Source organism: Xyrauchen texanus, chromosome 43, assembly GCF_025860055.1.
Source record: "Xyrauchen texanus isolate HMW12.3.18 chromosome 43, RBS_HiC_50CHRs, whole genome shotgun sequence".
NCBI lineage: Eukaryota > Metazoa > Chordata > Actinopteri > Cypriniformes > Catostomidae > Xyrauchen > Xyrauchen texanus.
In genome coordinates, this window is record NC_068318.1 from 24,461,694 (window position 1) to 24,489,088 (window position 27,395).

General features: G+C 36.5%; 1 protein-coding gene across 1 annotated transcript; it reads right to left on the bottom strand.

Moving 5' to 3' along the window:
• Window positions 1-7,132: 7,132 nt before the first annotated feature.
• Window positions 7,133-26,023, bottom strand: ypel2a (yippee-like 2a). The gene is made up of 5 exons (XM_052116418.1): window positions 25,857-26,023; window positions 19,607-19,846; window positions 16,517-16,560; window positions 16,251-16,359; window positions 7,133-8,672 (listed from the first exon to the last, which is right to left on the bottom strand). The coding sequence occupies exons 2-5, from the start codon at window positions 19,712-19,714 to the stop codon at window positions 8,583-8,585; spliced, it is 351 nt and encodes a 116-aa protein (XP_051972378.1). The 5' UTR covers window positions 19,715-19,846; window positions 25,857-26,023; the 3' UTR covers window positions 7,133-8,582.
• Between the last annotated feature and the right edge of the window lie 1,372 nt (window positions 26,024-27,395).

Consider the following 27,395-nt stretch of genomic DNA (forward strand, 5'->3'; position numbering starts at 1 on the left):
GCAAAATCATATTCTTGATAATAATTATTGTTTTCCTTAAAAAAGTTTTTTTAAATCCTTAAAACAATATCAATTTGATTGATCTTGTTTTAGAAACAACACTGCATAAGATATTTAGGTTTTTCAGAGAATGTATTTTTAACACGTGTATTTTGTCTTAGTGTACTGTCTTAGTGAGTTTTTATAGTCAAAACAAATAAAAAAATCTACCAGTGCTGAAGAAGTAGCCTAATCCAAAGTATTTAGATTACATTACTGACCTTCTGTAATCTAACGAAATGCATTACAAATGACATGTTACAGCATGTGTTCTGTAATCTGTAGTGGAATATATTAAAAAATTAACCCTCCCAACCCTGGTTATAAGATATTTCACGTTTTTAACAAAATTGTGCTCGTGGGGAACAAATTCTATTGTTTATTTCGAGCGATTACTCAATCACCAATAGATGGCGCAAATCACTCAAAATACACGTTCAGGGTGAGCAATAATCATGGTATCCATTGAAATATCATCTGTACGGAAGAGGATTAGGGCCAAGCAATAATAACAAATCTGACATTGAACCATAGTATTTTTTATAAGGGGAGCAATAGTAATTTTTCCACTTTGGAAGGAAGTGACAAGTCCAATCTCAGTTTATCTTTAACATGAGCACTATGGGGTTGTAAAAGGTCTTTGCTCAGATGTTATGCTTGTGTGTGGTTATCAACAAATCCAGCCTCACATTCAACAGACATGAATAAGAACCACACTTCTTAGATGATCCCACTCGGAAAGGAGCAACCTGGCAGTATTTTAACACCTTGTTATCATGCTTGATTAGAAAATATATAGGTCAATTCAACACCACAGGTGGCTTGTTGTGTTGATATCTGCTTAGCACTTGAATAAGAATCTCAGCAGTAAACCAGCTGCTCTTTTTTGCATTTTAAAAGGGCAGGTGTGTTACAAAAGCCTAAATGCTCATTTCCATTTCAGAATGGTTTCTTTTGAACAGGCCCCATAAGGAGTGTGTGTGTGTGGTGGCTGTTTGCCCACTCTGTTGCTTTGAACATGCTCATCACCGCATACACTAACAAGTACACACACATACAGATTGGCTAGATTACATTCAGGAACCCCTTCAATTCTCCTCACTGGCCTTAGTCACTTCTGAGCTCAGTCCAGATGGTGTAGACCTTCTACTGGTTTAATGGTTTTAACCTGACCAAACTCAGATTAATGGCCCAGTTTGAAACAGGAAGTGCATGGGCCAGTTATGTCCTGAAAAAAAAACATGCCCTCGGCACTTTCCTTCTCCATCGTTCTCTTTAATCTTATTGTGAGGTGCAAGTCAGTAAAAAAGCTCATCCGCATGTTCATCTGATTCTAAATCAACATTTGTTTCCCTCTGTCACTTCATTGTAAACAAAAGATGCAATGAAAGTGAATGGTGACTAAGACTAACATACTGCCTATCATCTCCTTTTGTGTTCCACATAGACAATAGAAAGTCATATGGGTTTGGAACAACATATGGGTGAACAAATGATGACAACATTTTCATTTATGAGTGAACAATTTCTTTAAGTTATCCTAATTGTTCCAACTCTATATTTTCTTCCATGAAACACAGAAAGTGGATCTCCAAAAGGGACAAAAACATGCTGATCTGAATAATTTTGATGGTCAAAGAGTTTACCTAAACCTCTCATCATTTAACATGGAGACTCAATGTAAATTGTGTGTATTTCAAGTTGCACATCTAGTCAATGAGAAAAGAGGAAACCGTTTTTTTTTAAATTTATTTATTATTTCCTTCAGCCCAATTTCCTCCCCAGACCAGTTTATGCAATGTTACTAACATTAACCTTCCTCCCCTGTCCCTCCCAACCATCTGCCAGTGAGAGGGCAGCATAATTACCTCAATCAAGCCTCTTCCCCCAGACAGCAGCCTGTTTCCTAATTAGGTCTACCCCACCTCATATGTCCCATGATTTACCCTCTTTTTTGTCTCAGACATGGAAACTCAGAAGTTGTAGTTAATCGAGAGAGGGTTAAAGTGTGCATTTGTACTATCTGTTGTTTTTAAGTTAACCCCTTTTTGTGAAATATTTTGCATGAAAAATGTGCTTGTGCTAATTTTCTTTGAAATAAATGTTTTGTAATGCAATGACACTCATGCATTTTAAGTGTGTCTGAAGTTAAGTGTCCATAAACTTTTTAGGGCCACTTAATGTATCCCGATCAGATAAGGCTCTAGCAGGCCTTTGTCTTGGTGGGACCAGCTGGAAATAAATCAAGGATTTCTGTGCAAAGAATCTTTATAAGGATTTGTGTGATGTTTAAATACGAACCTTGCACTCAAAAAACATATTCATTAACATCACTTAATTTAATTGTAGAAAGTTCATTAAGTTCGTTAAATGCAATTTACTAAGGTTTATTTAATAAACTTTTTCATATTGGACCATCAAAAGTATATGACAGGTGAGAATAAGGACAGTGAAACTGTTGCACTCTCAATTTAACAGCAACTGCTTATAGAGCTAAGCAGCACTTGAAACAAGTATCACTTGAAAATTAATGTCCATCCTCAACCTCAGGACATTACATTCTTCATCACAATTGTAACCCCCAAAATTCCAGCATAACAGATACTCATTTAAATTACAGCATTCACACACAAAAAAACTTTCATTATTGTCAGTTTTACTTAATCCTCCCATGTTCATATTACTCAGAAATGAATGTAACCAAGGAAACTTAAATTAGCTGAGTTGATTGAACTAAAAAGTGTCTTGTCAGCTTTAATAAGTGCCTTTGCGTTGGAAAAACAAGAATATGTTTTGTTTGGTTAACTGAAACTGGGAAGAGGATTTCTAGTTTCCAGCATGCTTTGCATGGGATTCGACAGGATCTAATTAATTTTAAATGTTAAAATTAAGTTTTATTTTATTTGTCTCTGTAAAAGATAAATATTAAGGGGAGACTTGTTAGTGTTTAATGATTTGTTTCATTGAGAATTTCTATTATCTTGTTGTTTACCATCATGGTGAAGAGTTTAGTTTGAGGACCAATACATTTAGAAGATTCTACAAATTGCTTTATCCATTGAGCAATTGCTTTGCTAACCATAGCATAGTTACCAAGTTGCACTCAGTAGTGCTTTCCACCAGCATGTATTTAGCATGCTAACATTTACTGTCACTAGCTAGTGTTTTACTAAAAGAGTTTCATTTTGAGTTATTTTGACTTGCCAAATTATGTTGGGTATGTTTATTCATTTAAATTACATGGTAATCTGAATTTAAGAAAACTAATTTTAAACATGTGTAACCACTGTTTGATTAGTTATGTCACTAACATAACAGTAACACTTTTCTTTCCAGTCCCATGCAAATCATGCTGGGAAATGGAAATGTCCCATTTTGGAATAACTTAAATATATACATCCTTTAAACTTTTGCTTTGAGTACTACTAACTCGAAATTACCAAGTACAAACTGCGGCTGTGTGGAATACCCATAAACCCTTACGCTTGAAGAAATGATGTTTGTTTGGTCAAAACAAGGAACTTAGGTAGTAAAATAATATATTTAAAAAAAAGAAAAATTCTAAACAATATTTAAAAATGTATTTAGTTTTAATTCTTATGACTATTGTTGTTGTTTTGTTATAGCTGGTTGATAATTTAGATTTTTGTGAAGTCACCATGAAGGTGATTAGTGTTACCTCTGGTGAACTTGGAGCCTGTTAAATTTAAGCTACTCTTCTTTAATCAATTGTACTTTACAAAAGTGCAGATTTTAGTGCACTGAGAAGAGTGTGCCATATGGCTAACCTAGAGCCTAGATTTCCCTTATACTGAATTAGACATGTTATAACCCAATTTAAATAAATCAAAACAATGATACTTTTGATGAGTTAAAATTACTTGTAAATAGTTAACGTTACTTAAAAATTAAGTTCAGTTTACTTGAGCCAAATAAGTATGTTTACTTAGAAAAAGAATGCAACAGTGTGGGTAAATAAACCTGTATAATCTAAAACCAGTGCAGAGGTTACAGCATCTCTAATCCAAAGAGGAAAAAACACTAAGACTCTTATTTGTTACATTTTCCCAAATTCATGAGAGTTCGAATGTGCTGAGGACATTTTTGGCACTTAAAATGATTTGCCGTATAATTTGAATGTAAAAATCTTATAGGCAGGTTATACCTCATGTAAAATATAATGTAAATTAATCTCAGCCTATTGCTCTATAGTTATTGGCTTTGGTGTGTCTGTAAATGGGGTTTGCTTAATGTGCTCTGCTGAAGAGCTGTTTCTTTGTGGCTCTCTCTATGCCTGTCTCTCTTTATCACACAATTACTCTGTCTGGGATGTATATCTCTTTAATTTTTAGACACTGAGTGTTTGGCAAGCAAGAAGCTTAATATATATCATGTGTATGAGTGCTGCTACTGGCAGCGTGAAGCTTTGGATAGAGGTAAAGCAGGACAGAGTAAAAGAGAGAGAAAGAGATCTTAACCTCAACTACAATTAGCTACTGCTTATAATTTATGCATTTACAACCTAATGTTAAATGCAGTATAATGTATTGCTTATTACAGACTCAGATCATCTAAACCTGGCAGGGATCAGTTCTTCATTTGTGATTACTGGATAAAGTAAGAAAAAGCAAAAACCGATTGGCAGACATAGATTTTTGCTTATTAACCCGATTTTGTTTTAGTATGTAAACACCTTTACCAGCATTCTTCCCAGTGTCTCCAATATGTTCAAGTGTTATGAGCAGGCCTGTTTACGTTTTCACACCAAAAACACAGAATAGTACAATGATTTCAAGTCTCATGTAATTGTGCTTTTTTTGTCTTGTGCAAATTTTAAAATAAGATGAGTTGTCAGTGTATTGGTGAGTGTAAATGCACTCACTGAGATCGATTTTTGAACCGTTTTGATGGATTCAGGGAAAGAACTGACTCAAAACAATGATTCACTCACAAATCGGACATCACTGCTGCTTGCGTGCAAGTTTTACTCTACACAAGAGCAATAGAGAACTAGTTAAATATTTCAGAGAAGAGCAGAACAAGAAAAATGCATATTCACTATTGAAACTTCCATAACTTTTCTGGATTGGAAAAAATGAAAATTCACTTATACTTCCAGGGTCAGATATTTAGCAGTGCTCAGGGCAAAAATGCACCTGAAATTTAAAGTGTGGGGCCATAAAATGCCTTCAGGAGTTTAATTGTAACATCTCGTGTAGCTCTTAACATTATATTACAGTCTTATTTGAACATATTATGGCATAAATTACAAATTAATGTAGATACCTTTTATGGTAAAAGGCAATAAATTCTCAACCTTGTATTAATAAATGATACTTGGCGTAAACTGTTGAGACACATTTTAAATGGTTAAATATGTCCTGAAAGGACATATTGAATGGGTAATGAAAGTAAAAATGGCCTAGGAAGGTAAAAAAGTTTATTTCTGACACTAGTTGGAACCCTATCGGGTTTGATGCATAGGCTGCATTATGCAAACATTAGTTATGTACGCGTTTGCATTGTATCGGTCTTTCTGAAACAGCATTAGGTTGGATCAGGAACTATTTAAAGAATAGGTGTCAAAGAGTGCAAATTAAGGGGTCTCTTTCTGAAAAGCTCACCATTGAATCTGGTGTGCCACAGGGGTCCATTTTGGGTCCCCTGTTGTTTACATCATATATTAACAATCTTGGTGATAATCTATCAGACGCAAGTATCCATTTATATGCCGACGATACTATTATCTATTGTTTTGCATCTTCTATTGATAATTGCATTTTAAAGTTGCAGAAAGCATTTGAATTAGTTCAGTGTAACCTATTTTCTTTAAAATTAGTCCTAAACGATAAGAAAACAAAATACATGGTCTTTTCTAGGAAACATAAGACTGATTCTTCTCCACCACCTATTTACACGTTGCAGGGTAACTCTATAGAACTGGTCTCCTCTTACAAATATCTAGGGTTTGTGTTGGAAGAGGACTTATCATTCAAGTTACATGTTAAACAACTGCTGTCTAAGTTAAGGTTACAGCTGGGGTTTTATTTTCGGAAAAGTGCATGTTTCTCACAGTCAGCCAAGAGAAAGTTGGTGGAATCTACCTTCTTACCTATCTTAGATTATGGAGATGTTTTTTACAGAAACACTACTAAAGCTCTCTTATGTAACTGTTTATATATTCATATTAAATTGTGAAAAAGGTACTTTTTTCATTGTTAAAATGTATTCCTGTATCCCAGCTTAATATGCAGTCACCTATAAGCAAACCAATTATTGATATCACCTAAATGTGTAAACACTGTGGCTCAGTTTGAGCGGCCCCTCCTGCCCGTCACAGCAATATTAACTCGGCCAATGGTGTGAGTTTGGGGAGGGACTGTTTGTTCAACCAATGGAAGACGGGGGTGTTTTTTTAATATTTGAAAACAGGTAATACGGTTTGCAACTCCATTTGTTGATGCTAAAGGGGCAGAAAATATACACTTTACCTTGAAGAAAATAACTCAATGTCTACATAGCAACTTCTGTCCAAATTTTATAAAAGCCCTTTTAGTTGGCTTATGTGTGTGCTTGAATGTAAAGCTTTCTTTAACAGTAATGTGAAGTTGCAGAGTGCAGTAACAGATGTTATAGGGTGTTAATTCCCTTTGGGATCCTGAATAAAACAATGGATTCATGGAATTAGAACTGCCTGGGGAAAAAATGCAATATTTGTCACTCACATGGCTGCTCCCAGTATCAGGATGAGAGCCTGCCAGCCATCTGCTGCTGTAAACCATGTTTCCTGCCTCTGCCACCCCCAACACACACACAAACACACACTCTCCCCATGCATGCAGAGAAAGTGTGCAAGGTTCATATAGGCCTTAGGGAATATCTGAACTCTGCTCTCAATATTCATATACTATTTGCTAAAACCCATGATTTACCTAAATGCAAAAGCTTAAAAAAAAAGAAAAAGTATGAAATATAACAACTTTCCAAAAGGCTTTTGGCTATTTATTGTGGGAGTAAATTACATTTTCATGTAATGTCTGTTTAAAATAAGATAAAAACCAACAACAAAAGGACATTCATAAAATGAGCTTTATTGATATCAGATTAAAATATACTGATTCAAAGTGAAATCTCACTCAAACGTTCCTCCTTGAAAACAAAGACACTGAAATGATTTTTCAAAGAGTAAAAAACAATGTTGGAATAAGTAGAGCAGTCCCAAAGAATGAGTAAGATTGTGTGCTAAAACAATAACTGACCTTACTGATCATAAATACACACTTAATAATATAAGACATAACGGAATAACATTTAAGTTCAAAGTGACTAAATCAAAGAAAATCAACTTTGATTTGCACACGACAATACTGAACCAAATGAAATAATCGACACAACGATGCAACTAAATCAAGGAAATCAACCTCGGTTTGGTCAGAGTAATGTTGATGAAGGAGTCTTTGGTTGCGCCAAGGCTTTTTTTTTTATGAACCCTTTCTGAATTACCTCGTTCAGTTGCCACTTTTAGTAGCTGTCGACCGCTTTCTTCATGGTGAGAAAGTCTGGTTTGCCACTTACTGCTTTGATTTGTGGTTTGATGGCAGGAACTAATGAGGCAGCATGGGACATCACTAGCTGTGAAAAAGCCTCAGTTTCCTTTCAATCCTAACAGCTGCTTTCTCAGCTGTGGCTGTAGCAGTATAAAGACTTGGATTTAGCGAACGTTCGCGACCTGTGCACTATACATGGCATATGAATGCCTCATTTACTCCATAATCACCAGCCACATTCAAAAGGAGACTGAGATCACAATCTGGAGAGGAAATGTAGGCACAATCCTCAAACATTGCTAGTTCCACTATATGAGGTCTGAGAGTGACCACTGTGGTTGCTACAGCTTACCATAGGTGTAACATTCCTAAAACCAAAAACAAGTAATCAAAATGAACAGCTCAATAAATATAGGTATAAAAAAAACAACATGCAATGATAAACATGAAATTGGCAAAAGCAAAAAGGAAACAAAGGTAAAGAGATAAAGAAAACCCCTTCTGTTTTAGTAGGTTTTTGCATTGCTTGCAACCAATTGTGAAGAAAAAATGTGCAATGCTGAACAGGTTCGTCTCTTACCCAAGTTTTCCATGGAACCAGCCATTTATTAAACCTGAGTGTGAAACAAAACTGTGGCATGTCAAAGACCTTGGCCAACCCCGAGCATACCCATGTTTTAAGTACAGGTACCTTGCTTCTATTTCCAAACACACACACACACACACACACACACTCCATTGAATTTAATAGTAAAATGCTCACAAGGTCAACAATTGGGTGTCTAGCCTGCACACATTTGTTCAGTCACACACATGTATGTACTGTACAGACAGAAGGGGCATAGCGCTGCTGCTATAAACCTTGCATCCTCGGTGTCTAGGTGTGTGTCGGGTGGATTGATTTCCAGGGAGAAAGTTACAGCCAGATAATGTAACTAATTATTCATATGCTGCACAACACTTTCCAGCATGAGGCCTGTGGAGAGTTCATGGGCTTCAGTCCCACCCATTGTCCTTGATCATGTGGGCCAGCTCAATGATGAATTTGCCCTCCTTATACTTCTGACTGCTCTCAAAGGCATGCTCCTAATGGAAAGACGAAGAGTGAGGGAGAGAGAGAGCATCACCGTTAGAGTTAAAAGTGATAACCTCAAGATACAAATTTGCTGATCTAAAAATAATGGACAGCTGTTTGTGAGCTTCTATATTAGATATGTCATTCAAATATAACAGCTTTAAATAATAGCAGCATTACAAGATAACTATACATGGGGTGTAAAACTTGTGTGAACGTCTAAATCAGAAAAACGTGTTGTCACACCCATTTCACAACACAAGCGTAATCAGCGCATGAGCAGAGCATATTTTGTTGCCGTCCATAACAACAGATTAGAGCATTCACATTGGAAGCATCAGCAGCACGTCAGAGCGTAGCGTGAGTGTCGTGTGAGCTGCAGTGCAGCGGGGATTTCGGTTCCGAGTCTATTTTTGCAGCGCCGCTTGCGCTCAGTTAAAGTGACCATGCACTGTTGATGGATAAAATGAATTTTATTTGACAAAAACAAAGTACACAATGCACAGAATAAGCATATATTTGTAGTCTAGTGTGTCTTTACACTGTATGAATTAGAGCACATCTGAAAAACAAATGAAATGTAAAAAAGAAATTCCATTAGATTTAACAATTTAAATCAATTTAAAGTATTTTAATTATAGAATCTACAGTAAACTACAAATTTTGAGCCTGAAAATATGGGACTTTTATGTAGTATTAAATATAGAACAGGTCTATAGGCTTCAGCAATACCCACTCACAGCAGAGCTTGCTTTCATTGTAAACACATGCACGTGACAGACCATGACATCGGTAAATTCAGAACTTACCTCATTCGTGTTCAACAATGGATACAAGACTGACTGTGAAGGTGGATAAGCACAAAGTGCTCTATTATTTACCTTTTAGATGCAAATGTGGTCCTCCTCCTCATGTAAAAAAGATTTAATGACGATCAAGTTTGTAATACTTATCAATGACCCACTCCTGAAGTTATGGTATTTATTCAAATAAATACTCACCGTAGTAACATAGAACTCACAGTGTGAAAGCCCCGTAGAGTCTGCAGCTACACTGTAGTTAAGCTGACAACATGCTCATGTCTCGCTCAAGCTTGCGATGTAAAATGGGTGTTATGGCAAATACCACTGGCTTGAATCTATTCTAGTAGAATATTTTCTTTTAATATAAGGGGCTAATTTTTTGTGTCCGGTTCTATCAATTAATTGAAAAAATACGTAAATGAAAATCATACAGACAATGATTTGAATACACCTAGCATGGTTTCAGATTCTGAATTAGACTATTTTTGCTTTTGATTTACTGAAAAAATCTGGTTACTCATATGTATTCACTCAGATGGAGTAATTAAATCGCTTTTGTAGAAAATGGTATAAAAGTTTTACAAAACCTTTTGAAGACAACACGAATACAAAGATTCATTTGAACTTGTCTGGACACACTTTTTTATTTAGTAATTAATCTATAACTGTTTGATTAATTTCTAAAGATTCATTTTAGGATTTGACCCTCTTGCAATGGTTACATGTTTGTTTAGAATGCCAAATATAATTGTGTCAACTAAAACTTTGTGGCCAGGCCATGTCATTCATTATTCAGATGATTAAATATGATGGGTAAGCACCTTTCAAATGGTGAGTACTTGAATGTCAGCGAATTAAGCTCTAGGAGGTCATTAATATCCCCTTACACATGGCTGTACTGTACACCACTTGCTGGGTTTTCATCCAAAATGTTTAGCATTTAAGCACATTTCTAAAAACGAGAATACATATTGTTGAGCGTTTCCATCCACTACCTAATGCACATTATCATGAAGGAGCCGCCTCGTCATGATGGAGCAGCTGAATGACCTCTCCCTGCTTTGGGGACAGTTTTATTTGCAAGATTGGAGCAAGCATCTAATTTTATGAAATGCATCCACGAGACACCGCAGAATAAGTGTATTATCTGATATAATGTGGGGTGAAATAGCTGCGATGCCCACACACTGCCAGTCTCCATATACCTGGGAGCGCCCGCTCTCAAAACTGTTCTGACGGATTGTGAGTACCCACTTTATCGACCAGCTGTGTGTTAAAAACTTCCGTATGACAAGTGGTATGTTCAAAGAATTGTGTCCGAAGTTCGGACATTTCGGTGGGCTAGTCACATCAAGCTATTGCACACTCGTAACACATGCACGAATGCACTTAATCGTTTTGCGAATAAACCATTTCAATCACCTTAATGTGTATTTTAACTAATGTGAAAATCCACCTACTAGCGCAGGGGTCGGCAACCTTTTTGACATGGAGTGCCATTTTTTATTTTCCTTGGTTAATGATTGTGCGATTTTCCACTTGTGAAAATGTTTCTATTTAGCATTTTTCTCATTTAATAGTTTATTTTTCATTACAAATGATATTATCAGCATAACAGTTTGAGTGAAAATTTTGTGCAAAACCTGATGATTATGATTTAATCATGCTCCTGCATGTGAATTTTCAGAGCATCTTAAGTGTTTTAAGGAAAGAAAACCTGCCCTTTTGTACAAAATTTGTTAACAGTTAAATGTCACAAATTTGCTCATTTGATTACTGATCACGAAATTGTGTGGAATCTTAAATATGTTTTATATAAATGCCATTTTAATCAAGTAATCACTAGCACGAAAGCAACAGTAAGTTTATTTGCATATCAAGCGTTTCCATTAAGGATTTCTTATGCGTAATTTCAAAATGCACATAAAAATTTCCATCTAGTGACACACAGCTGGTATGCCTTTGCTACAACTCAACTCTCCAGAACAAAATATTCATGTCTTTTTCCCATTCAATAGATATAAAGATAGATCAACAGACAGACAGACAGACAGATACAGACAGACAAACAGATACAGATAGACAGACAAACAAACAGACCATTTAGAGTTAGAGATAGGGTGGCCAGATATCCTGTTTTTCCCAGGACAATCCCGTATTTAGCACTTTTTCTAGTGTCCCGACATTTTTGGAAAAAATGTAGTTTTGTCCCGTATTTCCCATCTCCTTCTCTATTGCCTATGCAGCTATCTCAGTCATGTGAGTATTCTAATCAGAGGTAGCTGTAAGGTGGGTGCCAGTGAGTCTGGGCTACTCCTCGAGAAAACAAAAGGCTATCATGAGAATTAACATCTGAACACTCTCTCGCATATGTAACAGCAACATCCGAGATGCAACATACTGTGCAGCTAACACCTCCCTTCTAAAGTCTCTTCATCTCACTCCTGCTCCTCACTTAAAGCTCAATAAAAACCTATGCAATGTGAAGTGTGTACAAAAAAGTAACTATAACATGTTTGGTATCATTTAAAGTCTCTCAGTGCACCTGGTAAACTGGTCTCATCCTCCCAGCCATAATGAAAAGCAAAAAGAAGTAATACAATATGAGAACTGTGGTGTGCCCCTTAAAGGTGTGCCCTCCCCCAGATCCTCCATACCTCCTGTATGTAAATCTACAGGAACCCCCTCAATAGGGGACCAAAATCTAATTATAATGACAGACACCACCATTTGGTAAGCATATTGAATTATCTGGGTATTTAAGGAGATGTGACACATTGTTCATGGTTCTCTGTAGTCTTTGGTTTTGATAAAATGCTAAATTTGATTATCACTGTCTAAATGGAATTGATGAATTGATTATGTTACCTGGTCAATAATTTGTAAACATTTGATTTATTCTGACTGACTCTGACATTGTTTTTTCCAAACAGATTGAACGATTCGTATGTTACCGCAAGTCTGCGTCAGATTAGTGACGACTAATATTTGGGATCAATTCAAGTGTACTTGGTTTGCAAAGACAAAAAGGGAATTTCCGTTTAGAACAGCAAATGCTGCTTGACCAATTTAAATTCAGGTGTGTCTTACCTCTGTATTAATTTGATATTTCTCCAGATAAGTGTACGTGGGAAACCACGCATGGCCAATCCAAAGCTATTACAAGAGAAGTTATGTTGGTCAACTTACATCTGTAATAGTGGCCGTGACCTCTACTGAAGAAAACGTTAAGTTAAATTCAAGTGTATGCAATTCCATGGGGCTATACTTAAGTATCTTAGATTGTGTGAACGTGAATGTGACTGATCTCAGGTATATAGCAATTACCTCTGTTTGATGATCCAATACTGGCCGCTTGTGATCGTGAGACCCGCAGTGTAGAGAGAAACACGCGAGGACCTCAAAGCGACATACTAGTTTCCTAATCTGAACGTGTAAAATATCATTAAAGGAGTTAAAAGGAATAATCAAACATTCGCTCACTTTTAATGATGCTCAGATATCATTAAAACCTTTTTCATTTATGGAGTCAGATAAAATAACGAGGTAATACATAAGAGAACATTTATTTCATTTAATCTTGCTGTGTTGCGTAACAAGAAAGACAGTAACGCGCAGAGACCTTCACCCGTATAATTGAAGACCGCCATTGGACCGATAAACGGGCTTACATAGCCAAGGATACGACTTGTAAAACCAATAAAATCACACCATGTTATTTGAAGTACATGATTGGATTAAACCATCCAATCACAATCCCCTATCAATAGACAACCAGTTAGTGAACTGATTGAAGAGTCAGTTTGAAAGAGCAACAGATGAATTTGCATCTGGAAAAATGTCAAACAAGTGTGCATGTACATTTAATGAAGATCTTCAAAAAAAGGTTACATTTCTAAAAAAGCAGTCACAGACAGAGCCTAGTAAAATGAGGTGTGAGATTTGTGGAGCTCGCTTTTACGTCGCCCACGGAGGCCGCACCGACATCACGCAGCATGTTCATACAAAAAAGAATGTGGATGCTGCTAAAAATGTGCCATACCAAGTGTTAGCGATTTTTTTGTGAAGCAAAGTTCTGTATCTGACAAGGTGCACGCAAGAGAAGGACTTTTTGCTTATCATTCTGTTGTGCAAGGCCATATTTTTTGGTTGGCTAACTGCACTGCAAAATGTATTTAAAATGTAAGAAATTGTATGATCCAAATTTTCTTCTGCCCCCACCAAATCTGAAGCTATCATATGCAACATACTCGCTTTTGTGCAGCTGGACTATCAGAAATTACTGCAGCATGGCAACACACATTTCCTCTCCCTTGGTCCAGCTCTTGAAAGAATACTACACATTTTCAATGGTCTGCGTGCATTTTTTCTGACTCATTCACTCTTTCAGGATACATTTTCAGCGATCTGTGCACTAAATGTTTGATTGGCATTGGCTTCACATTCAAGCAAACAGCCACTTTTAACTGTTCAATGGAGATTGAGCAAGACCACATATCAGCCACAGAAGTAGCTTTGGACATTCATGGCCTGAAAAATGTCTTGCTGGCAAGGCAGGAGGAATCATTCATACTCTCTGCCATTAAAAAGCAGTTGGATGCCCTGGTTGAAGCTGGTGACGTGCAAGCGGATTATTTATTTTGTACAGTGAGAAACATTTATTCAGCATTGGTGGATTACTTCAAAAATTGGAGCCACTCATTGGAGAACACAGAAAAACTTGAATGGGCCCTACTGAGAGATATCCCAGAGTGGAAAGACATTGATGAGTGGGCTTGCGTGAAAACATTGTGACCTTATTGCATCACTGAGTGGAACATGAACTCAGAGAATATGAGATGGGCAGTTTTTCATGAGCTGGAGAGCAAGATCGTGCCATTTGTTTTATGTCTGCCTGGGACATCTTCATCTTTGGAGCTTGTGTTCTCATTAATGAATGCAGCATCAACACCAGATAAATCTCAACTCAGAGTAACGGTCATGAAGGCAATGCTTTTTGTACGTCTTAATATTGGTCTGGACTGCTCTGCATTTTACGATATACTCTTAAAAGTCAAGCACACACTGAGAAAAACTGTTAATTGCTAATTATTGAACTAAATATGCACACCAGAGTAAAAGGAGAAAACACTGTCTTACTGTTTATCAAGCACTGAAATGTTGCTCAGTGAAAAACAAACTTAATCATGTTTAATGGTGTAAGTCACTTAAAATAGGCTACTCTTCTTCAGAATGCAGCAACCGAATGTCGACTATCCATGCACATCCTTAAAATAGAAACAGACAGACAGACACAGACTGACAGACAGAGCTGAAGTCAGAAGTTTACATACACTTAGGTTGAAGTCATTAAGACTCATTTTTGAACAACTCCACAGATTTCATATTAGCACTGGACCTACACAAGTCTGGATCATCCTTGGGAGTAATTTCCAAACACCTGAAGGGACCACGTTCATCTGTACAAACAATAGTACGCAAGTATAAACACCATGGGACCACGCAGCCATGCCGCTTAGGAAGGAGACACATTCTGTCTACTAGAGATGAGCATAGTTTGGTGCAAAGTGCAACTCAATCCCAGAACAACAGCAAAGGATCTTGTCAAGATGATGGCCGGCAGGCAAGTATCTATATCCACAGTAAAACAAATCCTATATCGACATAACCTGAAAGGCTGCTCAGTAAGCAAGAAGCTACTGCTCCAAAACCGCCATACAAAAGTCAGACTACAGTTTGCAAGTGCACATGGGGACAGATATCTTTTTGGAGGAATTTCCTCTGGTCTAATGAAACAAAATTGTAACTGTTAGGCCATAACTATTGTTATGTTTGGAGGAAAAAGGATGAGGCTTGCAAGCTGAAGAACACCATCCCAACTGTGAAGCATGGGGGTGGCAGCATCATGTTGTGGGGTTGCTTTGCTGCAGGGGACTGGTCATCACAAAATAGATGACATCGTGAGGAAGGAAAATTATGTAGATACAGTACTGTGCAAAAGTCTTAGGCACATAAGATGCTTCACAAAAACATTTGTCTAAAGATGGTTATTTAATAAATAACTCTACTATTATCCTGACATTTCACATTCTTAAAATAATGTAGTGATCCTAACTGACCTAAGACAGGCAAGGTTTTCTACGAATAAATGTAAGGACTTGTGAAAAACTGAGTTTAAATGTATTTGGCTAAGGTATATGTGAACTTCTGTCTTCAACTGTAGATAGATAGATAGATAAATAGATAGATAGATAGATAGATAGATAGATAGATAGATAGATAGATAGATAGATAGATAGATAGATAGATAGACAGACAGAGAGACAGTAAGAGACAGACAGACATCATGCAATGCAAGATGTTCTTTTGACATCTTTAATTCAGTTAAATAATTCCTTAATTTGTGAATTCACTTATTAAAGTCCTAAACTGTGATGACAACAGCACTCAAAGCCCAGGGATCAAAATGTTTTGTCTAGGTCTAGGACACCACATGGTACTTAAAGGTTGTCAGGAGTAGATTAGTGACGCGGTATGCGGGTCATGAAGGTATGGTAAAGCCACTTAGATAAAGTCTCTCTCAATTAGTTGTTTCCGAGCCTATAGCACAAGCCTTATCTCTCTCTTGAGATATAGTGATGAGTTACCTCAACAGGCTAGGGAAAGCTTTCAAAGTCTCTATGTCCGGTGTTAGCAGTTTATAAATGTGCCTCCTGAGTGTCTGTCTGGGGTAAGAGGTCTCAAAGAAAGTGTGAGTGTACGTGTCCAGTGTGATTATGTACTCACATATTTCCAGCCCAGAGTGGTTTTACAGTTCTCACAGTAGATGTCTGCCACTGCATGAAGACCAGTAAGCAGTACCCTCTCTTCTGCTGGACCACACCCCACATTCACCCTGATTGAAAAAATGAGGATGTCAAGATTTTTTAAAAAAAATACACTTTTGGACAGTTCTGCAATGTTTTACATAAACCATGTTACCATGTTGAGCTTTACTATTTTGCATCTGTTTAGGGCAGGATGATAAGCGAAAAGCAAACTACAGGACTTACACCGAGTTGAAGAGGTAGGCCCTGCCTTGGCTCCCTTGAAAAGACTGCAATGGAAATAAGAGAGAAATAGATCAGATTACTTCTGCATTCTCTGAACAGACTAGAATTCAAAATTGCAGCCACATGCGTAACATCAGATAATTTCAAATCATATTTTTATTGTGTTTCAGACAATCTTTTGAAAAATCGAATTCCGTTTCGCTGCTCCATTCATGGCCTTAGCAGATGGGGTTTCACAGGGATGATGTGAAACAGGGACAGGACTGTGATTACGGGTTTGAAAGAGGTTCGGCCATATGGGCATGGATCAAAAGATCATTAGGGTGGTTTCATATTGACTGAGCCCTACTGAACAATATACCAGTGAAAAGCCTCTTTCTTTATCTTAAGCTTAAATGGCCTATAGGACCTGTTTGAAACTATGCCAACAAAAATCTAAGAACATTATCAGACGTAATGTTCCATTCGTTATGCATACACATTTTGTTTGTAGCATCAATCCAGTACTAAACCTCTCTGGATAAATGTTGGAAAGTTGGTTCACGTTTTACAATTTAATGATTAAATCTAAAACACATGCTTCCTATTGTAATGAACAAAACTCTATTTAACTACTTTTTATGAAACTAAAATGACATGTTCCTCCATTCTGACCTTTGTTTGTTTTAGAGGGATTTTAAATTAATTCAAATCAAATTATCATTTCACCCCCAACTCACCTGTTCAGGCCGGATATCGCTGCACTTGTCTTACAAAAATACAATGTAAACAACTAATTAATGAAACAAAAACAATCTAATCTGTAAACACACACAGCACACATAGTCCATCAAAAAGTTTTTTATATTATTTCACATTTTTATTATCGTGTGACAGACAGTCTATTCTGACAAGATTCTTGCATTCGGCTGACAGAGACTTTGTTTTAGGAGCGGCAAGGTACAAAGGCAAGTTGTGCTGGAGGACCACAACATCATGGTTTTTCCGGACTTTGCTAAAGCGACACAAGTGAAGCAGGACAGGTTCAAAGAGTGTAAATAATTAAGCACCAACAGAACTGACGGCAAGGATGGATTCAAGACTTTTATATGCCCAAGACAAGCTATGGCCTTCATTAAATCAATGGTGTGATTGGGTATTTTGTCTGCACTTGATCAACAATACAGACTACACATCGTGCAATTCACCGATGCAGCCTGATAGGGTTTGTTGTTCTGCTGCCTGCCCAATGGCTCCTGCCTGACTCCCTTTATTTCCCTCCCTTTGTTGACTTGCTGTTGAGGTCATTCGTTCAGTTTGTGGGTTCGATGTTATTGTTTACTGGGGCCTATTTTTTTTATTGAACACATTTATGTATAGTTTAATGGCACAGTTTGTGCTAAGGAAAAAAAGAACAAAACAAAATACTATATATGTACTGTAAATACTGTACATAGAGTTGAAGTCAGAAGTTTACATCCCTTTACATTATGTTGAAGTCATTAAAACTCTAACATAATATTACCAAACTATAGTTTTGGCAAGTCATTTAGGACATCTACTTTGTGCATCACACAAGTAATTTTTCCGAAAATTGTTTACAGACAGACTGTTTTACTTTTAATTGACTATATCACAATTTCAGTGGCTCAGGTTTACATACACTAAGTTAATTGTGCCTTTAAGCAGCTTAGAAAATGTTTCTGGGGTGCTTTTTTAAATATTTTTTTCATAAATTATGATATATAAATATATGTATATATATACATACACACACACATATACATATATATATATATATATATATATATATATATATATATATATATATATATATAAGGGCTGTCAATCGATTACATTTTTTCATTGAATTAATTACATGGTGTCCCGATTAATTAATCGTGATTAATTGCATATACAAAATATCGCATATGAAATAATTATACATAGTTATATTTAAATATTATAAAACAATAAAAAAAGCAGAAGAGTTAATCATTGATAAGACAATACAAAAAGCGGCTTTAGAATACAATGTATTGTTTACTACCGTATACTGATCATAAGTCAATCATTGGCATACAGTTCACAGCAATCCATTACACAAGTGAATTTGTCAATCAGTTGGAGATTTATTATGAGGGCTTGTTTAAGGTTTCTCCCATGACTCCTTTGGATCATCCAAATGGTCATTGGCAAACTTAAGATGGGCCTTGACATGTGCTGGTTTAAGCAGGGGAACCTTCCGTGCCATGCATGATTTCAAACCATGACGTCTTAGTGTATTACCAACAGTAACCTTGGAAACGGTGGTCCCAGCTCTTTTCAGGTCATTGACCAGCTCCTCCCGTGTAGTTCTGGGCTGATTTCTCACCTTTCTTAGGATCATTGAGACCCCACGAGGTGAGATCTTGCATGGAGCCCCAGTCCAAGGGAGATTGACAGTCATGTTTAGCTTCTTCCATTTTCTAATGATTGCTCCAACAGTGGACCTTTTTTCACCAAGCTGCTTGGCAATTTCCCGTAGCCCTTTCCAGCCTTGTGGAGGTGTACAATTTTGTCTCTAGTGTCTTTGGACAGCTCTTTGGTCTTGGCCATGTTAGTAGTTGGATTCTTACTGATTGTATGGGGTGGACAGGTGTCTTTATGCAGCTAACGACCTCAAACAGGTGCATCTAATTTAGGATAATAAATGGAGTGGAGGTGGACATTTTAAAGGCAGACTAACAGGTCTTTGAGGGTCAGAATTCTAGCTAATAGACATGTGTTCAAATACTTATTTGCAGCTGTATCATACAAATAAATAGTTACAAAATCATACATTGTGATTTCTGGATTTTTTTTTTTAGATTATGTCTCTCACAGTGGACATGCACCTACGATGACAATTTCAGACCCCTCCATGATTTCCAAGTGGGAGAACTTGCAAAATAGCAGGGTGTTCAAATACTTATTTTCCTCACTATATATATATATATATATATATATATATATACACACACACACACATACAAATACAAACACACATAACTATATTGTCATATACAGTACACTGTTACCATGATATAAAATTACTCATCACAGAGACACCTGTAATTAATTTCTAATTACCTTTGAAATTAGCTCATCGTGGTTAGCCAGATGTGCTCGGCAGTGAATGCAGCTGTAGGTACGATGGCAGTTGGGCAGGTAGGCCTGAAAGGTTTTGGAGCGCGTCATGGTGACCGTAGCTGGAGAGACTGCACAGGAGCGGAGCAGGAAGGGCCGGTCAGCCCAGGACAACTCACAGGAGAAACAGTGGAGCACGCAGGTGAGGGCCGTGGTGAACCGTCAGGAGAGAGAAGAGTTCACCTGTGGAGAAAATACACACACACACAACTTTTTACTTTGCACTGTTTTTTTCCCCCACTTTCTCTGTCTTATGGCTTTTTTGAGCTTAGTATCAACATTTTCATTTTTGGGTGAACTATTCCTTTAATTTCTGTTCTGCATAAGAAAGAAAGTCATACACATCTGGGAAGGCATGAGGGTGCGTAAATGATGAGAGAATTTACATTTTTAGGCAAACTATCCCTTTAATACCAGGTGTAAGCAAGGTCTTTGATACCTAAGGCATGGGTTTGTTCAAATATTGTTTCCAAACAGGTTTCTGCCATTCGTTGTCCATTGTTTAGTTTGGTAGCCCCGTCTTATGAACAATAAAAAAAACACTTGACTTGATTTAACGCAAGCCTTCGGTAAAAAAACAAGCATATGAATGGCTCATTATTTACTCACCCTCATGCCATCCCAGATGTGTATGATTTTCTTTCATCTGCTGAACACAAACAAAGATTTTTAGAAAAATGTCTCTATAGGTCCTCACAATGTAAGTGAATGGTTGCCAAAGGTTTGAAGCTCCAAAATCCATATAAGGGCAACATAAAAGTACTCTGACTCTGGAGTATATGTGTGGGTGAGAAACAGATCTGAGATATTCTTTTAAAAATCTTAATTTGTGTTCTGGATAAGAAAGAATGTCATGCACATCTGGGACACCAAGAGGGTGAGTAAATCATGAGAATTTTCATTTTTGGGTGAAACATCCCTTTAAGCTGGGATAGAAGAAAATATTTTAACATTACATTTTCTTTTTTTTTTTTAAACAGAACATTTAAACAATGCATTAATACACAAAATATTTGGTGTCAAATACATGATGCAGATTGATGCACAATGATGTCCAAAACACATCAGAAAGATACACAGACATTGAACACTGAAGACGTCATTCACAAGAACATGGTCCGAACATAAACCAATAACATGAATCAGTGTGTCTTTGAGCTGTCATCTGTCAGCTAACTGTGATTGTGTGGTCCTGCATTCAGGCTGCCCTTGGGTTAGCAAGAGGGGTGAGACGGGCTGCACTGTATGAGAGGCAGCTTTTAATGCAGTGAGCTAAGACCTGACAATGCGTGGGCTCAAACAAACAGACACTCCCTGACAGCTCAATGTGTATGAATTCAATGCCTTTCTCTGTACAACATATTCATCCCTAATATAAATTAAAAAAAAATCAACTAATGTGATTGGTTCTAACAAAACAAATCCATACATTACTGTAAAGAAAACATAGCTTGGAATGTAATAGAGAGAGTTCACCCAAAAATGAAACTTCTACCATCATTTACTCATCTTCATGTCATATGATTTTCTTATTGCCAGGAAAAACAAAAGCAGATACACTGATACACATTTCATTTGTTCTATTTAATCAAAGTAGGTCACCGTGACCAATGGCTGTAAAGCTCCAAAAAGAACAAAAAGCCAACATAAAAGCAGTCCATAGGTCTCGTGAAATATATTTCAAGACTTTCCCTTTTTCTGTTGCTCTCAAATCTAATTCACGTTTGCACACAATCAAATCTGGCTTGTCATGATTAGTCACAAGTCATGCAAGAACCAATGCCATCTCTCAAGAAGATGGAAGTGCAAATTTTCAGCGAACAGCATCTTGAAATTCTGCCACTGCCTATTTTTTTATATTGAAAAGAGCAGCGTGAACATTCTGCAAATGATCTCCTTTTGTGTTCCACGAAAATATAGATAATACTGGTTTGGAAATTGGAAGGGTGAGCAATTGAGTGTGATTTAGTGTACACCAACACTTAATGACTACCATAAATCATCATAGTAAAAAACCCAACGCAATAATTGGGATAATGGACAAATATATACGTGCACCACAATAAAGGAATGCACTTTAAGGCATTTACATGAACAAACATGTTGTCAACGTATTAAGTATAATCGGTGTAAGAATAAGATGAAGAATTTTAATTACCAATATTTGTTTTTACATGCATCCTCAAGGCACTCAGATATTATATGACTTATGATTAAACTTATATTTAGGACTTTTCTAATCTATATTTGTGTTGAATTCATTCGTTTTTGATCAGACTTATTTTGTGTCTTCTTTTACATCATAGCAGCATGTTGGCAGCTTTTCACCTGTTGAGGCAGCAGCCTTGGACATGATTTAAGGCAGAACTAAGTTCTGAAGCAATTCACAATCTCATTTAATTACCCAGAAGAACAGACAGCTATTCGCAGATTTAAAAAAAATTATTATGAGGGACATAATCTGATATTTGAATTCTAACCTCATCTCACCAGACCAAAATAATTATCACATAAACAAAGCATTAAATTTGCCCACTGTGACTCAGCAAACCATGCTGAAGTCATAAGTATCATTTTCAGCAACAAGTTTGTTTAAATTTAATTTCCAATACATCTACAATACAAATGTCACGTGTCCAGAACAACCATGAGAAAATCTCATGGAACAAATGGTATAAATTTTAGCAACATTTTTAAACGCACCATAAACTCAGTGACTCAAATTATGATATCCACATATGCTATTTGCAATTCTATGATTATATTTGCTTTGGCAAAGACTAGATCAAACAGGACTTATAAAGAGATACCCAGAAAATATTCCAGACAGGCTGCTTTGGTCGGCAGCTGCTTGATATTAGACTCTCCAGCATAATTAAGCACCATTGTGTTCACAAACCCAGTATAATTTGGCTAACTGATACAGCAGCTGACTCGCACAAGGCCCGCTTCATTTTCAACATCATTTCCTCTTACGATTTCTAACACGATTATGTAGAACTAGCAGAGGATGGATGCAGTGTACTGGTAAAAGGCTAATTGGAGGTCAAATGATTAAAGGAGAAATTTATGGAAGATGCAGGGTGACACAGAGTGGAATTCATTCCCTCCTCGGCAGATGAGGTGAAGATAAATGGCTGTCGTCAATATAATTGCTGAGGCCGTAATCACCAAAATGGTCCTCACTCTGTCTCCTTTGTCTGTTTACCATTCCAAATTAGTCTGGAGCAGACAAAACACACATAATGGAGTGGTCTTATTCATCAAGTGTCCAAAGATGGATTAAGCTAATCTTACCTCTTCTAAACCAAACAAAGATCTATGAAAGATTAAAAAAAATAAAAATAAATATCAAAGATCCAGCACGATATATCTCTCTAATAGTAAAAGCAGGATAATCCATTTTTAAAAGAATATCTCAGCTCTTTAAGTCCATACAATGCAAGAGAATGGGTACCAAACGTTTTAAACTTCAAAAGCACATAAAGGCAGCATAAAAGTAATCAACTCCAGTGTTTAAATCCATATCTTCTGAAGCAATATGATAAGTGTGAGTGAGAACCAAATCAATATTTAAGTCCTTTTTTACTATAAAACTTTCTTTTTGCATTATCAACACCTACTGGGCAAGGAGGAGAATTAATAGTAAAAAAATAGTAAATATTGATCTATTTCTCACCAACACCTATCATAACATTTCTGAAGTCATGGATTTAACTATTGGAGTCGTACGGATTATTTTTACGCTGCCTTTATGTGATTTTTGGAGCTTAAAATTTTGGTACCCATTCACTTGCACTGTGAGGACCAACAGGGCTGAAAGATTCTTCTAAAAGTCTTTGTTTGTGTTCAGAAAAAGACAGAAAGGCATACACATCTGGGATGTCACGAGGGTGAGTAAATGATGAGAGAATTTTAATTTTTGGGTGAAATATCCCTTTAAGTGTTCAAACTAGCTACTTCTTGTATTTTCCCAATAAACTTGGAAATAGTAATAAGTTGCATCAAGAAAAACGCATGTAGGCTGTATTCATGTGCATGAGACAAACACTCATAAATGAATAACATCTCCATCCCAAAGTATTACCTCTCAGTGTAACATGGCGACAAATCATATAAATCCCTGTTTTTAATACAAATACCTCTGTTACATAACAATAACACATATAGCAAGTACATCAGCACACAATCTTCATTTATCTCACTTCTTTTAGGCAGTAAGAGGACAGCTATAAAAAGGATGAGGACCCCTGGACAGGTGGTGAGCCCCCCAAACCAATCCCACATATAATACACAGCTGGCAGCTCCCGTAATAGCACCTTTTTTCGCTGTCCTTTGAATCTGTCAGCAAAAATTAAAAAAGGTCCTGCTGTTTATGGACATTCACTGGGACATTTGGCTCAGACTTAACTGTCATTTATACATATGATGGTTTAGCACTTTGTTTTACAGTGTCCATGTTACACATTATTAATTGCAACAGTAAACAATACAAATAAGCAAGTACAATCAGCTCTATAAATGTATTCCAGTAATTACATGTTGTTAAACTGTATAACTCAATAATTACCTAAACATAAAGTAATATGAACACTGTAAAATAAAGTGTGACCTAACTTGTTTTGGCATATTCATAGTGTATAGAGTTCTACAGTATTTATTTCTCATTATGAAATTTATTGTTAGTTTTGCCAATCCAAGCTACATGAGACTAATCTTGAAAAATACATGCTTTAGAAAACCCCTGAATGCTGTCATTTTCCATTCGATACATAGGCCTATACGTTTTTTTAAAAGCACTCATTGTGCATTCATCTCAAAGAATAACAGCCCTACAGCCATAACAGCACCTATTTATAACTCTAGAACTCATGTAATACAAAACAACAATAATAATAATAATCTAGAGTAATATCAATGACTGATAGTGCTGAAAAGACAGTGGGTCAAATGGAGAAACAGAGGGATGGATTCAGGTCAGACACAAGTGTGTACGTGTGTCAATGAAGCAGCTTCTATGTAGGCCATAGTAGAAACCACCAGACTGACATTGCACATGGCAGCACCAGCTCAGCACCTCTGGCAATCGCATCTTTCAAAACACTTGCAGCTACACCAATTCACAAAGGCAAGCTTTTAGTGACAACAAGCATATGAGTGTGAGTGTGCATATGACGTCCTGATGTTGTGATGATAACAAAACAGTACAACACCACATCAATACAGCTAATCTTAAATAAGCGACATCCTACATATTGTTATACTGTTTCTCAAAGGACATAAATCACTTGTTTATGCATTGCATGCTATATAAAAATTATCAGTCACACTTTACATTACAGTGGTCAGTATATTTATGTAATGACCTAGTAACGTTGACAAACATGCACACTTAATATGCAATTATTCTGAAATAATCCTGACATGATGTTTTGATATTTGAACTGTAATAAATACTTTAATATGCAATATCTGTAACACAAACACAATGTAAAGTATTACCATGACTATGAACATTAATTTAAGCACTGAGTAAAATTAAACAAATGTACAAACATGTAGCCTACTTAATATGCAATTATCTTGTGAAGCTGCTTGTAGTTATACATTGGTTTGTTACTGACCCTATAAGTAAATATGCTAAATGAGTAACATGAACACTATAATATAAAGCATGACCAAACGTTTTCACAATATCACTATTTTGTAAGACTTTCAGGCTTTCTTTCAGCAGAGCTGTATGTGCTGCATTACCTTTAAGTTTGAAAAACAAATGAACACTGAAAATGGGCAAACTGCAAAATATCAATGCACATACTAACTACTTAATACAAGCTACTTTAGAACATCTTATTTTCCATCGTCCTGATCTACCATACATGCTGGCAGTGTGGCATCAGAAGCATTAGTGTCAAATTAAATGCAATACACAATGTATGCAACACAGATGATAGCTAGAGAGCATTTATTATTCCTATTTAACCATGCAATGAAATAGTATTGATATAGGTAATGTGTTTTAAATACAGGGTGGCATCCATCGTTGTCACTTCAAACCCAAGCCATAAGTCGTATATCGTAAGTTATTTAAAAATACACATTTCATTTTTTTAAGAGGAACTTTGAAACATCCTACAGAAAGAGTCTTCAAAATGCATTAATGATTGTGTCCAATAACTACAATGATTTTACCTTTGAATGGAAAAGACGCGCAGGTCGCACAATATCTCCCTTGTTAATAATGCAACTTAATGCAAAAACAAAAGGCGAACATTTTTCACAACACTAAGTTTCCAGGTATTTTCGTCAGCGTAAGTCCAGCACCTCGAGAGCTGCGCTCTGTTATACATAACGTTGCGCATCGGTCTTCGCCATACAACCTCCTGGTTTGATTGACAGACAAGGCGTTCAATAGACGAAACAGACCGGCCTAGCAACAATATGCTGATTGGCCAACCGAAAAAGAAGACGAACCAATTAATGAGCGCGGAGAATATGAGGGCGAAAACCCAAACATTCGTTATCTTTGCGATGTGTCAGTCGATAATAAAAATTGAGTGCCAAGGTGAGTTTCACGTTACATTTGACTTGATACGTTGGATTTTATACTATTTTTGTTATACGTTTTATAAGACGTATCTGTGGGTCGGTTGTCAGTCTTTAATTTCTCGCTTCCAGTTGAAACAGATTAGACCAACAGCGCCTCTCTGCGCTTTTTGAATAAAAAGTCGCTTTTGCACAAGGATAACAACGTAAAACGATAGTTAAGCAAGAAAGGAAAATTCCCTCATCATTGACATTTACTCACCCTCATACTTTCTTCTGCTGCACACAAATGAAGATTTCTAGCTCGATAATATCTCAGCTCTGTTGGTCCATTCTATGCAAGTGAATGGTGGACAGAACTTTTAAGCTCCAAATAGGTCATAAAGGAAGCATAAAAGTAATCCATGCAACTCCAGTGGTGAAATCAATGTCTTCAAAAGCAACAGGATAGGTGCGTGTGAGAAACAGATCAATATTTAAGTCAGTTTTTACTATAAATTCTCCTCCCTGCCCAGTAGATGACGATATGCATGAAGAATGGGAATTGGCAAAAACAAAAGAATGTAAAAGCAACGATTTATAGTAAAAAATATATTTAACATTTTCTCACTCAGGCATATCATAAAGAAGACATTGATTTAAGGTTGTATGGATTACATTTATGTTGTCTGTATATGCTTTTTTTGGACCTTGGCTACCATTCACTTGTATTGAATGGATCTAAAAAGTTGAGATATTCTTCTAAACATTTTCATTTGTGTACTGCAGAAGAAAGTCATACACATCTGGGATGGCCTGAGGGCAAGTAAACAATGACAGAATTTTCATTCGATCTATCCCTTTAAAGGGATAGTTCACCTGAAAATGTTTTATTCTGTCATCCATAATCACCCTCATGTTGTTCGAAACCCATATTACTGTCTTTGTTCCATAAAACATGAACAGTTAAGTTCGGCAGAATGCTAGCCTGTCACCCTTCACTTTAAATGCCTATCCCCACCCCATAAATATCCAGAGTGATCACTTATTCACACACATTTACAACAAATGTTTTTTACCAGCTCTGCATCCCATATTTTCTCTCATTGCAGAAGGCTTTAATTTTTGACATTTCTTAGGTTAATTTAATGTATCAAATTTACATTCACAATTATATTTACAATTGAATAAAAAAAGAACAGACAC

Bases quoted from the DNA above. Each gene is read 5' to 3' on its own strand.
- ypel2a (XM_052116418.1), bottom strand. From the start codon at position 19,714: ATGACGCGCTCCAAAACCTTTCAGGCCTACCTGCCCAACTGCCATCGT. The intron at 16,561-19,606 runs GTAATTAGAAAT...TTTCCATTGCAG, and splicing joins ACGATGAGCTAATTTCAAAG to TCTTTTCAAGGGAGCCAAGG. The intron at 8,673-16,250 runs GTGAGTACATAA...TCTTTCCATTAG, and splicing joins CCACTCTGGGCTGGAAATAT to GAGCATGCCTTTGAGAGCAG.